Below are 16,482 nucleotides of genomic sequence, written 5' to 3'. Positions count from 1 at the left end.
CATAAAAATACCACCAAAAAACCCCCACAAAAAACCAAACAACAAAACCACAGCCCAATGTACATTCACCATTAGCAAATGTATTTTTACTTGCTTGCCTTTGCTGAGCAAAAAGATAGGAAAATACTTAGACACACATGTAAGACAGTAATAGCAAGTCAAAATAAGACACAGTCTGCATCTTTCAGACATCTAATATTACCTCATAAACAGAAGCTAAAAATAGGCTTCAATTTATCTTCTGTCTTTTGCTTTATATCACAAGTTCTTGATATATAAAAAAGTTAAAGCCAAGAACCAAGAAATGTGTGCACAAATTCAGGAGAGCTCTATATTTATAAATTAGACGGCTCAACCACAGCATGTTTATAATAGGGGCATAGATTACTGACCACAAGGCTGTTTTAAGCTGTTTGTATCAGCCATACAACCAGAGTTTATGAAAAGGTTGCACATAGGGCACAAATCAAGGATTTGTCTTTTACAAAGTCATAGAAAGTAGAACTGGCTTAAATTTGATTGGTTTAATTTACAGTTGTCATGCTCTGTTCATTGGGAAAATTGTCTCATTTTCATTCTACAAAGAGTTTGCATCAGAATCCTAACAGGTTTCTAAGAGTCAGATAGGGTTGGTGCCACAGGTAAGATGCAAGATATTATTGTAAAAATTTGCTATGGGGAAATGGAAAGTGCAACTTCAGAATTCAACACAACTACTTTTAGTCAAGCTGCTTTTTTTCCATTAGGAATGAATAATAAAAGCAGTATCCTAATTCCTCTTGGGATCTACAAGGGGAAAACAAAACAAAACAAAACAAAAAAACCGCAACTCCCCCAAACCAAAAAACAACACTTTCTGGACTGGTTGAGATTACATACAATTTGTCCATCGAGCTTAATTTGTGGCTAAAACAGTGGTGGAACAACAGGGGTATTTCCTTAAAACAAGTTTATGTTTTAGAAGTCTTTCTCAAATGAACTCAGTGCATGTTTTCTGTAATTCCTCTCTTACTGTAAGGAAGACTACCACATATCGTTACTCTTGTCAGGGATCCAATGGCAGCTAGACTAAACTTGTGGGAACAAATGCCAGACACAAACTTGTTGTCCACAACTTGCTTGATGTGACTTCATTCACGAGGTGGATGAAATGAAATGGGACAGATTATGAAGGGAAATAAATTTCCTGGAAATACTAGCAGAATCAGACTCTTGAGGGTGAAAAAGCATCTTTTTAGTGTTCTAGAACATAAAATAGATTAATGTAGGTCTTCTTTCCCTTGAAGTAGACATTTGCTAATCAAAAACAATGCTCCATTAAGGAATATTTTATTGATGTACGAGAATCTGGACATGGAGCACAAAACCCTCCAATACTTCCCCGGCCCTTAGAAAGGTCTCCGTAATTCTGAATCAGTTTTTTTTCTGAAGCCATTCGTGATTGTCTTGAGGCAGAGTTGGAGCTCACAGCAACTGCCAGTTGAATCCAAATAACATCTGATTAGTTTCCTGGCTCCTGGCAATCTCTTCTATAATGCAGTGCTGTTGCCAGACCAAATGGAGCTTCCGATACCGCTCACGAGATAAATGAAGAGGGTTGCCTCTCCTTTACAGGGGGTAAAAAAAACAAAATAAGACAAGCAAGCTTGAATCAAATAATTGTCATGACCTTATAGTCTAAATTAGTATGCAATCTGGAAATGTTCCTAGAACTGGGAAAAAGAGTTTAACAGGGGATAGCTTTCCTTCACCATTGGTCACTCAGAGCTTGACAGGTTATTCGGTTAATGAGGCAGAAATCCACTGGTTTATTCAGAAAATAGGTCACAAAGCATACCCAAAGATACTATGAGACCTTATTTAAATAGTCAGTGCAGTTTGTAACTTGAAGCAGCACTATTTTCTTTTAGCCTGCATGGGGCTGTATTTTTTGCTTGTTTTTTGCCCCTTAGAATTTCTGCAGCTTCAATTTATGATCTTTACACAGTACAGATTATGTCTGAGACCTAACACTAAGCCCTCATAAATATTTGGTTATAATTGTCCTTATGAATCAATAAACTTGCTGGTGATTAGCAGACATTTAAAGAAAGTGAGTTCACTGCCATTCTGGAGTTGCAGTTTGACGAACTGTTGACCTTTGTCAACAAAGGGTGACTTCATCTCATGAAGCACTCGAATGTCTCAGCTGGTTGGAGAAATCTTCAAACCACCTAACTAATTTTACAGCTCTGCTTTTGTGTCCCTTTCTGGACTAATTCAAATTATCCTGTCAGGTTTTTTTTTTTGGTAGGACACTTAAAGGTAGGTCAAATGTTATCACAACAACAACAACAAATCCCTGTATGATCGAGGAAGAGCTCTTGAGTCCTATCTAAGGAATCTATTCACTCTCACCAATATGTTAAAATAACAAAATTTTAGTTGCATGGAAAGAAACAGTTTATTTTAAGAGGATCAAGTCTTTATTTAAATGTACTATGTGTACCACTGCTAATGTGATCTACCTTCTTATTCTCATAAGCAATGAGTAGGGCTCCAGTTTCTACTACTGGAATAAGGAACAAAAAGAATCCTAAACATTTTGTTAATACTCAGAAGTCACAACACTACTAATAGCCACTAATATAAACCTTCAGTATAGCAATAGGAACAATGAAAGCTCACTCTAAACCAAACTCCTTCAGTGGACACTAAAAATTCTTTCGTGGAATCACTGCCAAACTTAATTAATTCTGAAGAAAGGTTTTATAAAACTATTCAAAAATTAGGATAGTGTCACTAAAGTTTTACAAAAGCATTCAAAATTTATAAAGGAAGAAAATCGTTGCAAATTGTTACAACACTTGGCATCATTTTGATACTTTTAATTTGCAGTTATTTAAAAATAATCTTCAATATTTAGCACTAGCTTTTGCCTTTAAAGAAATTTTTACCATTCGTATACAATGTCATGACTAATATGTAATTAGTAATAGAATGGAAACTTCCAATTAAAGAAAAAAAAAAATCTTACTTCAGGCCAGGGTCTGTTTCTCCATATTCATCCAAGTAAGGGGCTGGGTAGGCACAGCCTCTGGCTTTACCTTCAACTAGGACCACTCTGCATTCTCTGATTCTGAAGGAAAGAACACAACACAGAGAAAATATGGTTTTTACAAAAAGTTTACTATTTTTTCTTATTTGAAAAGCAGAACAAGGGATACAAGGCAAGCAGGAGATGCCTTCCATTCATTAACCTACTTGTTCACTCTCTAAATGCCTGCAACAGTTGAGACTGGTCCAGGAACTCCATCTGAGTCCCTTATGTAGATGGCAGGGACCAAAGTACTGGAGCAATCATCTGCTGCCTCCCAGGGTGCACATTAACAGACAGATTTCAAGCAGAGCTGGGACTCAGTCTCAGGTGATCAAATATGGGATGTGGTGTCCTAAACTGTAGCTTAATCTTTTGCACCAGGAAATATGATCTAATGTGTGATAAGCACTGTGGTGCAGTTATTCTAGAGAAAAGCCATGGCCTGTAACTGTTAGGGATTCAGTGCAGAGATAATGTAAACATAGATAAACAGATTAAAAAGTTTTGTCTAAATAAAAGAGCAAAGGATGTTGTATTGTTGCTGATGTAGGAAAATGCAATCAGTAATACTGACTCACTTTAGGAAAATGCAGACTCCTGCTCCACAATGAAGTGCGTGAAAAATGCAAGCTCCGACTTCTTCCCCATTAACAATTTCTTGGCAGCAAATATTCTGAGAACACAGGATTGCCCCACAGAAAAGACAGAGGACGGGGTGCTTTCGTTCATCATCTGCAGACCGTGGGCACCTCAACAGGGAAGGAAATATTCAGAATGGTGGAAAAACAGAGCACGATAAACCAACAAATAATGAAGCACATTTTTCACTACTTGCCCCTTTCCAGCAACAACAACTCTTAAAATAGAATGAAACACTTAATCAGACGATTCCTCTTTAATACTTCTCCCTGAGGACATAAACAAAAACTGAAATCCTCCACAGTAAGAAAATCTATTATTAAATATAAGGGGTCCTGGTAATTCTCACACAGTCTGACAATTCGAGATGCCTTAAGATTGAGCCTTCTCTAAAATATTATTTATTTATTTGAGGGGTACAAAGTATAGGAGAAATGACGGACACAGCTCTATCTGCAAGTTTATTCCCCAGACGCCTACAATGTCCGGATGTGGGCCAGGTCAAAACTGGGAGAAGGAACCCATCCAGATCTCCCACACAGGTGGCAGAAATCCTCCCAAGGTGCACATCAGCAGAAATCTGGAATTGGGAGAAGAATTAGACTTGACTCCAGGCATTCCAATATGGTGCCAGGGCTTCAAAATTAGTGTCTTAACTGGTGCACCAAACACCCGCCTCCATCAGGTTTCTGTGGTAGCAATGGAGCCTTAATAGTAAGACAATCAGTGAATTTATAAGCAGCTGCAATATTTGAAAACATCTAGTTATTTTTTTTTAAAAAAAGACATTTATTTGAATGGCAGAATGGAAGAGAGAGGGAGAGGGATATAAATAGCTGGAGAGAGATTGTACATTCGTTGGCTCACTCATCAAATAGACAAAACAGCTATTCCTGGGGCCAGGCTGGAGCCAGAAATCAACAACTCCATCTGGGTCTTTCACGTGGGTAGCAGGGGCCCAAGCAGTTGGGTCAGGTACATTAGCAAGGAGTTGGAATGCGAACGGAGGAGTTAGGACTAAAACAAGCACCCATACGGGATGCTGGCATTGCAAGTGGGAGCTTAACCCAGAAAGCCGTAATACTAGCCTCTATCTAGCTAACTTTCTGACTCAACCATTCCTTTAATCGGCTGACTAGCCAGGGAGATAAACCATTCAAGTCAATTCAGCCTGGTAACAGACTGCAGTGTGGGTTACTAAAGCTCCTGCTGACTCCAGGGATTAATGTAATCAAATACTAGTGTTATAATTAATGAAGTCTTACACAGGCTGTAATTTTCAGACTGCTCAGATTCCTGTCTTTTAACTACAAGTTGCATGTCACTATTATCAACTGGATTTTCTGTTGGATGGTGATGTGATACCATTTGTATGTTCAGAGTATATAAATATATCAAAAGAAGTTTTGTTTTATTATTCTCAGGACAAAGTACATTATTGATTCAAGTATGAAATATTCATACTGCAATGGCTGAAGCAGACATGAATGACAGTCCTCCATTCAACAATACTTCATCAGTGGTCATTGATTCTATGCTATTCAAATAGCATACATCACATTAGAACAAGGTAAGTGTAATAAAATTTCCAATTTTATAGTACATTATTTAATCAGATAAAATCATGTTTAACTCTCTGTCTCTCCTCCTCTATATATCTGACTTTGCAATAAAAATAAATCTTAAAAAAATCATGTTTAAGTTTATGCTCTTACAAAAGTAATGAACAGGTATTGTGCATATAATATTGAGTATTTTGTAATTAATTTTGTGTGTATCATCAGTCTTTGGTATCATGTAGTTCTTTTCCCAGTTAAAGTGATTTTTGCAAAAACATATATAAAAATGAGAACCACTGTTTTTATTTTCTTAAAATTTGTAACAACTGCATTTTTTTTTTCTTACAATCATGAGATACTGTAGAACTGTAAAAGTTAGGATTGCTTTTCTTTCTCTTTTTAAAAACTTAATTTGAAAGGCAGAGTTGTGCAGAGAAATCTTCTATCTGCTGGTTTACTCCCCAAATGGCCAGAACGGATAGGGTTATGTCAGGTTGGAGCCAGGAGGCTGGAACTCCACCTGGGTCTCCCAAATGAGTGGCAGGGCCACCACCTATGGCTTTCTCAGGTTTTTTAGCAGGGAGCTGGATCAGAGGTAGAACAGCCTGGACTCTAATTATCACCCAAATGGGATGGCACAGTTGCAGGTGGTAGCTTAGCCCATGGTGCCACAAGGCCAGCCCATTTTTTTTTTTCAATTTTTAAAATTTATTTGACAGAGAGGCAGGGACACGGCACGGGCAGGGAAAGGGGTAGAGGCAGAGGGAGAGAGGGAGCGGGAGGACAAGCAACAGAAAATAAGCACTCTCCCATTTGATAGCCCATTCTCCAATGCCAACAATAGTGTGACCACCAGAATTCCAAAATTCAATGTGGGTCCCTCATGCAGGTAACAGGGATCCCATCACTGGAGCCATTCCCTCCCAGCCCCTAAGGTGTTTGTATCAGTAGGACATGGGCAGCAGAAGCAGAGTGGAGACTGTATCAGTTGGGACCACATCAGACACTCTGATATGGTTCACACGTGTCTGCACCCTAACCACAGTCCTAGATGCCTGCTCCTTACACACTGTGACCAATGTGGGAGGGGACATGGTGCTGGAAAAGTCTAAAGATGTGTACTCTTCTCTCCAGGATCCAGGCGTGGCCCGAGTCACAGTGCTATTGTCCTATTGGCTTTTATGAGTATAAACGGCTTCCACACAAGATTTATTTTGAAATCAGAGTTCCTAGGGCTTAAGAAAAAGAACGGATGGAGGACAGGGAGAGCCAGGAACCAGCCACTCTAACAAAACAATGAGTTGACAGGAACCATTTAAAGCAACAATTTAGAAACTCTCGGCCTAGATGAACACTTGCTGCATCCAGGACAGAGGGTGATAAAGGAGGGAGTTGGCAAATTCTGGTGAATTTTAGCATTCTGTGAGCCAGCACCCAGCCTCTGTCTCAGCCCTAAGAGGCAGATACAGACATACTGGCTCATTTTCCTGATGTGGCTTGCTTGTGTCAGTGTGGGCAGCAGGGATCCTGCCCTCTAATAACTGGGGTTATAAATTTAGATTTGTCTGGTAGTTCACAGAGGGGCTACCAAGGATGTGCAGGAATATGATGCTTCACACATTGCACTGCTGGCAGGAATGCATAAAGACACAGCCACTGTGAAAAAAAAAGGTTGGTTGATAGTTCCTCCAACAGTGACACAGAATTATCTGGTGACCTAACAATTCCACCCTTAGATGTACATCCAAAAGAAATGAAAACAAACCTTCATAAATAATTGTATATCAATGTGAATAGCTGCACTATTCACAACAGTGAAAGTCCCTTCTCACGGCTAGAACAGAATTACACTGTGGGATATCCTTCCAATAGGGCATTATCTAACCCAAAAAAGAACAAAGTATTGATACATGCTGCATTCTGGATAAACCTCAGACTAAAGAAAGCCAGACACAAAAGATCACTGACAGTAGGATACCTTTTATATATATCCAAAAAAGGCAAATCCAGAGAGGAAAATAGACTATTAGTTACCAGTGATAAGAGCCAAAGAACACAGGGAATGATTATTAGTACAAGGCGTTTGGGGTGACCAAAGAAAAGGTTGTCAAACTAGAGACGTGGTTGTTACAATTTGTGTGACACACATACAATCTGTGGGCAAACATTATAATAATTAGTTGTATGTTATTTAAGTTTCACATTAGTTTAAAAAGTTTGACAGTCACCATTAGAGAGGATGTTCAGTGTTACCTTTGAAAAAGTTTATTAGTGGTATTGTATATATACCATAAGCTCAAACATACACACGCACATATGGAGTTTCTCTTCTTACCTGAAATGAGAGGCTTGATTTAAGAGGCAGCTATAGTCATCAGGAAGCTCAATCAAACTGTTTCTTTTTCTAGGGTACCTAGAAATATAATTTAAAAGGCAATTTTATTTATGAGCCAATAAACCCAGATCAAAAATTGGCCAAGATGATAGAATATCTTTAAAATAATCAAAAGATCAATAATTATAATACAAACTAATTCCTACATTTGACTATATATGTGTGTGTGGATATATATATAAAGATATATATAAGATATATATGTATGTGTATATATAAAGACATACATATATATATAAAGATTTACTGATTTTAATTGAAAAGGCAGTTTTACAGACAGAAGGAAAGAAAGAGACAAAGACCTTCCATCCGCTGGTTCACTGTCTAAATGACTGCAACAGCTGGAATTGAGCTGATCTTAAAGCCAAGAACTGAGAGCCATCAGCTCCTTCTGCGTTTCCCACCCAGGTGCAGGGTCCCAAGGCTTTGGGCTGTCCTCTATTGCTTTCCCAGGACACAAGCAGGAAGCTGGATGGGAAGTGGGGCAGCCAGGAGACGGACTGGTATCCATATGGGATGCCTGCACTTGGAGGTAGAGGACTAGCCAATTGAGTCATTGGACCATAGCACCCTCCCTCCCCCAAGTGACTGTATTAATCTAAATTTATCAAGTTAGAATTAAAAATTTTTCATTGGCTGATTACCTTCCCAACTTAACACCCAGTATTTCTAACACTTAACTATTCTGGCTTGATTTCTATACTGTCTAAAAAGGTGACACAAAGTAGTGGCTAAAACTCAGCTTTTGAAGTCACACAAGCTAATTACAAATCTTCATTTTTTTTGACACTTGACAAATCTCTGAACTTAATCTGTTACTTCCTTGCATATATACTAGGGTTCAATAGGCACACCGTCAACGTATTAATAGATCTGCAGGGGGTAAAAAGAGAAATATTATATTACATGAACTTATCAACTGAAAGTTTCATACTGACGTAAAAAATGTTAAACTAAGTAATATAATTAAGGAAATTTTTTAAAGATTTACTTATTTTTATTGGAAAGTGAGATTTACAGAGAGAATAAGAGACAAAGATCTTCCATCTACTCTGGCCTAATGACCAAAGCCAGGAGCCAGGAGCTTCTTATAGGTCTTCCACATAGGTGCAGGGTCCCAATACTATGGGCCATCCTCTCTTGCTTTCCTAGGCCACAAGCAGGGAGCTGGATAGGAAACAGGGTTGCTGGGATTCGAACTGGTGCCCATACGGGATCCTGGCATGTGCAAGACGAGGACTTTAGCCGCTAGGCTATTGCACCAGGCCCATCTCTTTGAATTTCTATTGCATTAATGTATATCCCATATATCATTACATTGTATGTTATGTCTTGGGTTTCATGTTAATCAATAAAGCATAAATTACCATGACCAAAAGTTTGTATGTATTAACTCCTTTAAGTCTACTATTATTTCAGTACCATGCTGAGGAAATACAAAGCACACATTGACTTGAAATCCAGAAAAAACTGAGACTCCCGAGACAAAAGTAGGTGCTCGTATCTTCAACTTTTCTGTCCTCGCAAGTTCTGAGATCTTTCTTTTCCTGGTGATGTGAATAACACCGAGCACCAGAGCGGATCTACGACTTCTAAATCAGCGAAGCTTGTGATGATGGAAAGCGGTCTATGGCCTTCCACAGTGTCCGGAAAGGTAATGTAAAGCAGTGAGTTGAAATGAGGTGGAGGGCTGACAGAAGATGGCAAGACAGGAGGGCAAATGTACACTGTCTGACAATTTTGCTTTATCCACAGAAAATTTTTACTAATGTGGGTATTTATAGGAGGGCATCACTTTCTCTGCTTGGTTATTGATGCAGTTCAATCTGAATCTAAAGAAGCCCTGCATAATACAAACCAGGCTGAAAGAATACCATCCTCAGCCTTGCTGAGCTTACTGTTCGGTGGTACAGAGTATTAGTAGCTACACACGCACATGGGGATACAGATTTGAAAAGGCTTCACAGTGGAGGCTGCATTTGCATTGATACTTGAAAAATTAAAACATTTTTGTTGTTGTTAAAAAAAGATAAGTTCATTTATTTGAAAGACTGGCAGAGAAACAGGGAGAGAAGATATATACACACATGTACAGAGAGAGAGCCAGAGAAGGAGAGAGAGGAAAATATGTCTTGCACCTGCTGGTTCACCCCTCAGGGCAGGTCAGACTGAAGCCGGGAACTCCATTTGAATCTCCCTTGTGTTTGGCAGGAACCCAAGCTTATGCGATGAAATGATATCTACCAGGCACATGAGCAGGAATCTAATTTGGAAGCAGAGTAGCCAGGCCTCAAATGGACATTCTGATACGAGACACTGGCATCACAAGTGGTAGCTCCACCAGCTACACCACAACACCGGTTCCAAAAAACAGACTTTGATGGAACCATAATATGTCAAAATTGGGAACTGTCCGGAAGGGCTGAAGACTAGTTTCTGGGTTGTCTAGACATACAGGCTTGAAAGGAAAGCAGGAGAGTTTAAGTTTTATCTTTGGCCTCAAAAGAAAAAGGGGTTTCTACAAACATTATAAACTACTCCCCGCTGATTTCAACATATCAGCAGCTTCAAGATATTGCCTCCTGCCTTGTCTTTCAACAGGCAAACACCAGTTTAGAGAAGATTCTCTCAACAGGAGCCAGTGGCTTCTAATAATTTAAGAGGCAAAGGATAGCTAGTTTAAGAATTCTATGAAGAATTTGATTTCTGGGGAAGACCTAGCAAAAGATGTAGGAAACAATGTACCTAGAAAGAATAGGCAGCCCAGAAAGTACTGATCAGCTAACACCATGTGGATGGAAGAAAACATCAAATAGCAAAACCAACCTGATCACAGTGTTTTTCTGCTTCAAATGGTTTAGTAAGGCAGGATCTGCACACCACCTATACGTAGAGTCAAGAGAAGATGCAAATGGGATTAACAGAACTTCAGTATAGCTTTCAACAAGCCCTTGTCTCCAGTTTCTTCTTTCCTTTTGTTTATCCAATATTCAGTTGCTCTTACATCTTGCTACTTTTTCTCTTATTTTTTTTCTCTTATTTTTCAAATTTATTTTATTTATTATTTGAAAATCAGTACAGAGAGAAGGAGTAGAGAGAGAGAGAGAGAGAGAGAGAGAGAGAAAGATCTTCCATTTGTTAGTTCACACCCTAAAGGGGCATGAACAGATGGGGCTGGGCCAGGCCAAAGTTAGCAGCCCAAAACTCCATCTAGGCCTCCTATGTGAGTTCAGGAACCCCAGTATCTGGACCATATTCGACTGCTTTCTCAGGTGCATTAGCAGGGATCTGGATCAGAAGTGAGACAATCAGGATTTCATGAACTGACACTCTAATATGGGGTAGCAGGTGGTGGCTTAACCGGCTGCTTCATGACACTGACACTTTCACTGTATTTTTTTCCTCTCTTTTTAAAAAAAAGAGCTTTGGCAATCAAAGCCTTATTAGAAAAAGAGAATTTATTCTAAGTATTTCAATAAGAGCATTTTTTCTTAGAGTTCATTAACTTAGTTTTTATTTACTTGGTGACAGAGATCTCCCATCTATTGTTTAACTCCTCAAATGCCTATTGGCTGAAGTTCAAGCAGGTCTCCCAAAGCGGTTGGTAGGGATTTTGTTTTTTTGAGCTATTACTTGCTGTCTCCCAGGGTTCATATTAATAGGAAGCTGGGATACAGAATATAGCCAGGCATTTACCCTGGACACTCCAATAAGGAATGTGGGTGTCCCAGGTGGTCTTTTATCTGCCACATCAAATATCTGCCTCTAAACTTTAATTCATTAGTAAGTCCAAAATTCAAGTACTCCAGGAATATAAAAGTATAATTAGAACAACCTTCTGTGTTGATGTTCATCAGAACACATAATGTTGATTTTTTGATAATTCATTTGGGTAATACTGGAACTCAGAATACCACATGAGAAGTAAAGGAGGCAAAGGAAAAAAGCTAAGAGATAAGAAGGATGACAGGAGACAGGTTGCCACAAGTTCTGTCTGTGGTATTGAAAAAATGAACATGGATTAAAGAAAAATGAGAAAAACAAGAAGACTAAACAGAACCATGAGGGACATAAAACAAGAGAAAGAGTGGAAAGTGATTATAGAACTGATGGAAAATTATACAGGGAAACAGGATTGGGAGGCTGGAGGTTAGGAGACTTAACACTACTGAATAAGAAGGCCAGTGAGAAACAGGGAAAATTCTTCTGAAAAGACAACCTTTCCTCTGGGAAATTTCACTGCCACATCCTTCATCTGCCAAATGACTTCTCCCTTATCCTCAATTATCTGCCTAAGATGTATGCTGCCAAATGAGATCCAACTGGGTGATTTTGCTACTGAACTGCGATTTATATCAGCTAGTGACAGGCTTCCTCCCCGACCTCTGACTTTAAGTTGGAATGAAATATGAGAAAAGCTTACATGCTTTCCATGGTAGGCAAGCAGCAAATGCCTACTGCTGCCAGTCTTACCCCTCCTGACCTGAAGTATGAAAATTAGGATTCTCTTCTACTTTGCCCATCCTTTTAATTAATGCCAGTAACCCTAACATCTTAGAAAATAATTTTAACTTAGACTTTTCAAACAAGATAGGAGCCCAACAATGACACTTTGCCCCCATAGTACCTCTGGAGCAAAGGCCTTACAGTATCCCAATATTCTTGGAAAAGTAGGAACAAATTTGTGGGTAAAGACAGATAATTACAGAGTGCAGTGTATTCTTCTTCTGCAGAATCTGTAAAAGAAAGAAAAATATATTCAATAAGCATATTATTCTACGGGGTCAACATGTCAATAGAATTGTTACATTGTTATGCTTGCTATACCTATATAAAGAAACTACAGTTGGTACTTGATAAAATTGTGGGAGGGAAACAAGCCACAGAGATCCTTCTGGAACACAAATCTGGTTGACTCACTCTCCTGATGAGATGACCGCAATGTCTAACCTCCACATTGAGTGTCAAATGTGTCACCCTAAGTGAGCTGCATTTGATTGCCTCCTGGATCAACCACCTGCTTTCTTCTTCTGTTCATTAGGTTTTAGCCACTTCATGTCTTCACTATTACTTTTCTTTTTTTAAAGATTTATATTATTTTTAATTGAAAGACAGTTACAGAGAGGAGACAGAAAGTGGGTAGGGTGTCAGAAGGCTTTGGACCATCCTCTACTACTTTCCCAGGCCACAAGCAGGGAGCTAGGTGCGAAGTGGAGTAGTCGGGACACATAAATGGGCACCGATATGTGCAAGGCGAGGACTTCAACCACTAGGCTATCGTGCCAGACCCTTTTATTATTATTATTATTATTATTATTATTACTAATTTCCTATTTTGTACAGATTCAAGACAAACCTGGATCAGGTAAGTCCCAATCAACTGAGCTCAAGATAAAGAAGTTGACAGTAAACATAATCTCAGTTTATTTTCAAAAGACAAGAATCTGACAATTTTGATGACTTCCAAAATCATATAAACATTCTGATTTTTAGCCTTCTCTACTTAGCTTTAGACTTAGAAGTGAATAAGTAATAAAGAAAATGACTCTGCTGCTTAACTGTATGTGGCCTAGGTTGATTCCCACAGATATCTCCCAGTAGTATTTTAATTCTTTAACAGTCTTATGTTGAATTTCAAATAATGAAATATACAATCAAGTGTACTTCTTAACTTAAGCTAAACAATGCTATTCTCTAGAGGCAAACAATATTTCCAGTTCTTACCATCCTATTAATTCTATCTTGCAGGCAGGCACTTTATAAACTCAAGTACATAAATATAGAGAGTAGGTCTTGCTGAACATGAGGTGCATCTGGCTTTGGCCTCACTAACCTATACCAGGGCAGTTGCCCACAAGTTTGAAATGAGCACAGATGAACTACGTGGGAAATGGAGAAGTAGTTTTGCCTGCTTTAGTGTGTGTTTTGGAGCCTGAAGTTTAGGAAAAAAACATCTTCCATTTTCTGCTCTGTGACTTTATTTTCCTACTTACTGTTAAGCAGTTCTTCAGGTGGAGTTACCCCAAGTAAATAGTGGAAAAACAATGCAGCACAGCGAAGGTAAGGGGTGATGCCATTCTTCAAGGAGACCCACAGATACCAGCCAGGGGTACCACACCCAGAGCAGCTGAGAGACATTAATTTCACAATAGAACAGAACTTGTCAGTCTAAAATCCTAGATTTTTAACCAAATCCTATTTCAAAATCACAGTTAACCATTTATTCATTTAATTTTTAAATACATAAAACAAAATACTTAACCAGTTAATAACATTAGAGTTTAAATCTCTCAATAATAAAAAAATTGAGAGGCAGAGGTAGACAGATAGATAAATACAAAGATAAATAGAGAGATAGCTCTCTCATCCACTATCCACTAGCTTACTCCTTAAATGCCCGCAACACCTGTGACACAGCCAGGCTGAAGCCAAAGTCAAGAACTCAGTCTCATCTCCCACAAAAGTGGCACGGACCCAATTCCTTGCATCATCACCTGCTGCCTCCTAGGCTGTACACTGGCAGGTAGCTGGAATCAGGAAATGGGGACAGGATGGAACCCAGGTATTCCGATGTGAGATGCAAGTGTTATAACTGGCATTGTAGCCACAAGACCAAATGCCCAACCCTTCCTGTATACTTTAAATAATCTCTACAGTGTTTGTAATACTAGATACATTTTAAACATTCTGCAATTAGCCTCTAATACTGTATTGCTTAGGAAATAATGATAAGAAAAATTTCATTAGAGATGCAATTTTGAAACAATGTTTTTGATCTGTGACTGGTTGAATCTGAAAATGCAAAAACTTCAATGGGACAGGCAAATGTAGCCTTTTGAGTGAATCAAGTATATTAACTGCATGAGTGGCTATAAAAGAACAACCTATTTTCTACATTTATGTAAATTCTAAATATCGCCATATGTTAAAATTCCATCTTTTGCCTGTGTTCTCAAAATAATTTAAGAAGAATGATATACTGCACTCATTTTGGTATTATAAACAACTAGATAGATGTATTCTAACATACCATTTAAAAAAAAAAATTTGTTTTTTATTTGAAAGGCCCATTTACAGAGGAAAGACAGAGGGAGGTCTTCCATTTAATGGTTCACTCCCTACATGGCTGCAAAGGACCAGAGCTGAGCCGATCCAAAGCCTGGAGCTTCTTCCAGGTCTCCCATGTGGGTCTGGGCCATCTTTGCTGTCTTTCTAAGCCTTAGCAGAGAGCTGTATTGGAAATGGAGCAGCTGGGACATGAACCCAGTGGCCATATGGGATGCCAACACTGCAGCAGAAATAGCCTGCATCTCACTGGGCCAGACCCCAACATACTTTTATTTCAAAGTAATGTCACTACAAAAAAAAACAAAAAAAAAAACTGTAATCTATCCTGGGACAAAGTCACATACTAAACAGCCTTTAAACTATTTTATAAAACTGGAAATTAAAATGGCTTATTCACAGTACCCCACAAAACTGAACAGGAGTAGAATTTTGAACATGGTTATACTGAAACAGAGTATACTAATGGACTACTACTCACCCACTTATATATTGAGAAATCTCTGCAAAGAAAGATGAAGCAGAACGAGCCTCTTCGCTGTCTTCCTGAGCCTGAGTAAGGGGGAGATCTGAGGAAGAAATTACACAAGGTAGATTTGTGAATTTACTATGCAATTTACAAATTAGACTTTATTCTCATGGTTCCAAGATAATATTGATTCAAAGAAAGTTCTTTCCTTTGTTCTCAATCTAAATAATTGCCTCTCAATATTTAAAAATGTATGTAAATTTCACCTGTACATTAGCTGTAGAAACAAAGCAGAACCACCTAATAATGGATGCCAAATAGTGACTGACATAACACAAAGATGTTTGTAATTTATTTCCCAGGGACTGGTGCTGTGGTACAGTACGTTAAGCCTTGCTTGTGATGCCAGCATCCCACATCACAGCACTACTTGGAATGCTGCATGTTCTAATTCCCATCCACCTCCCTGCTAAAGCACTTGATGGCCCATGTCCTCAGGTCCCTGCCACCTATGTGGGCAACCCAGACGGGAACTCTGGCTTCTGCCTGAACCAACTCTGACTGTTGTAATCATTTGGGGAGTGAACTAGAGGATGGAAGATCTCTTTCTGTCTCTCCTTTCTTCCCTCCCTCCACTCTCCCTCTATCATTCTGCCTTTCAAATAAACAAATCTTTTTGTTTTGCTTTTTTTTAAGGATTTATTTATTTTATTACAAAGTCAGATATACAGAGAGAAGGAGAGACAGAGAGGAAGATCTTCCGTCTGATGAATCACTCCCCAAGTGTGCTGCAACGGGCCGATACGCGCCGATCCGATGCCGGGAACCAGGAACCTCTTCCAGGTCTCCCACACGGGTGCAGGGTCCCAAAGCTTTGGGCCATCCTAGACTGCTTTCCCAGGCCACAAGCAGGGAGCTGGATGGGAAGTGGAGCTGCCGGGATTAGAACCGGCGCCCATATGGGATCCCGGGGCGTTCAAGGTGAGGACTTTAGCCGCTAGGCCATGCCGCTGGGCCCTTATTTTGCTTTTTTAAATTTTACTTCCTAAATTAGTGGTCACCTACCTGCTTTGGGTTCGTTCCTGTAGTCTTAATTTGCAAGTGGAAATTCAAAGTCTACAAAGAAGCTATTCTGTATTTATCTTCTGCATTCACCCTCAAACTAACAGCCCCATGTAAATAATCTCTTTATAAATTTTCTTATTTTTTTTTTAAAGATTTATTATTATTGGAAAGCCTGATATACAGAGAGGAGGAGAGACAGAGAGGAAGATCC

At 39.0% G+C, this 16,482-nt stretch overlaps 1 protein-coding gene across 1 annotated transcript in view; it reads right to left on the bottom strand.

The window, feature by feature from the left end:
• Window positions 1-1,312: 1,312 nt before the first annotated feature.
• Window positions 1,313-16,482, bottom strand: part of UBR1 (ubiquitin protein ligase E3 component n-recognin 1) — a 124,052-nt gene continuing 108,882 nt past the window's right edge. The window contains exons 40-47 of the mRNA XM_004578138.3: window positions 15,219-15,306; window positions 13,666-13,799; window positions 12,300-12,408; window positions 10,499-10,555; window positions 7,613-7,690; window positions 3,658-3,828; window positions 3,017-3,118; window positions 1,313-1,606 (exon numbers count right to left, since the gene is read on the bottom strand). Coding sequence (XP_004578195.2) covers window positions 1,465-1,606; window positions 3,017-3,118; window positions 3,658-3,828; window positions 7,613-7,690; window positions 10,499-10,555; window positions 12,300-12,408; window positions 13,666-13,799; window positions 15,219-15,306 — 881 coding nt within the window. The 3' untranslated portion in view covers window positions 1,313-1,464. The remainder of the gene's footprint in view (window positions 1,607-3,016; window positions 3,119-3,657; window positions 3,829-7,612; window positions 7,691-10,498; window positions 10,556-12,299; window positions 12,409-13,665; window positions 13,800-15,218; window positions 15,307-16,482) is intronic.

This window comes from Ochotona princeps, chromosome 6 (assembly GCF_030435755.1).
Source record: "Ochotona princeps isolate mOchPri1 chromosome 6, mOchPri1.hap1, whole genome shotgun sequence".
Lineage (NCBI taxonomy): Eukaryota > Metazoa > Chordata > Mammalia > Lagomorpha > Ochotonidae > Ochotona > Ochotona princeps.
This window is presented reverse-complemented; position numbering and strand designations above follow the sequence as displayed.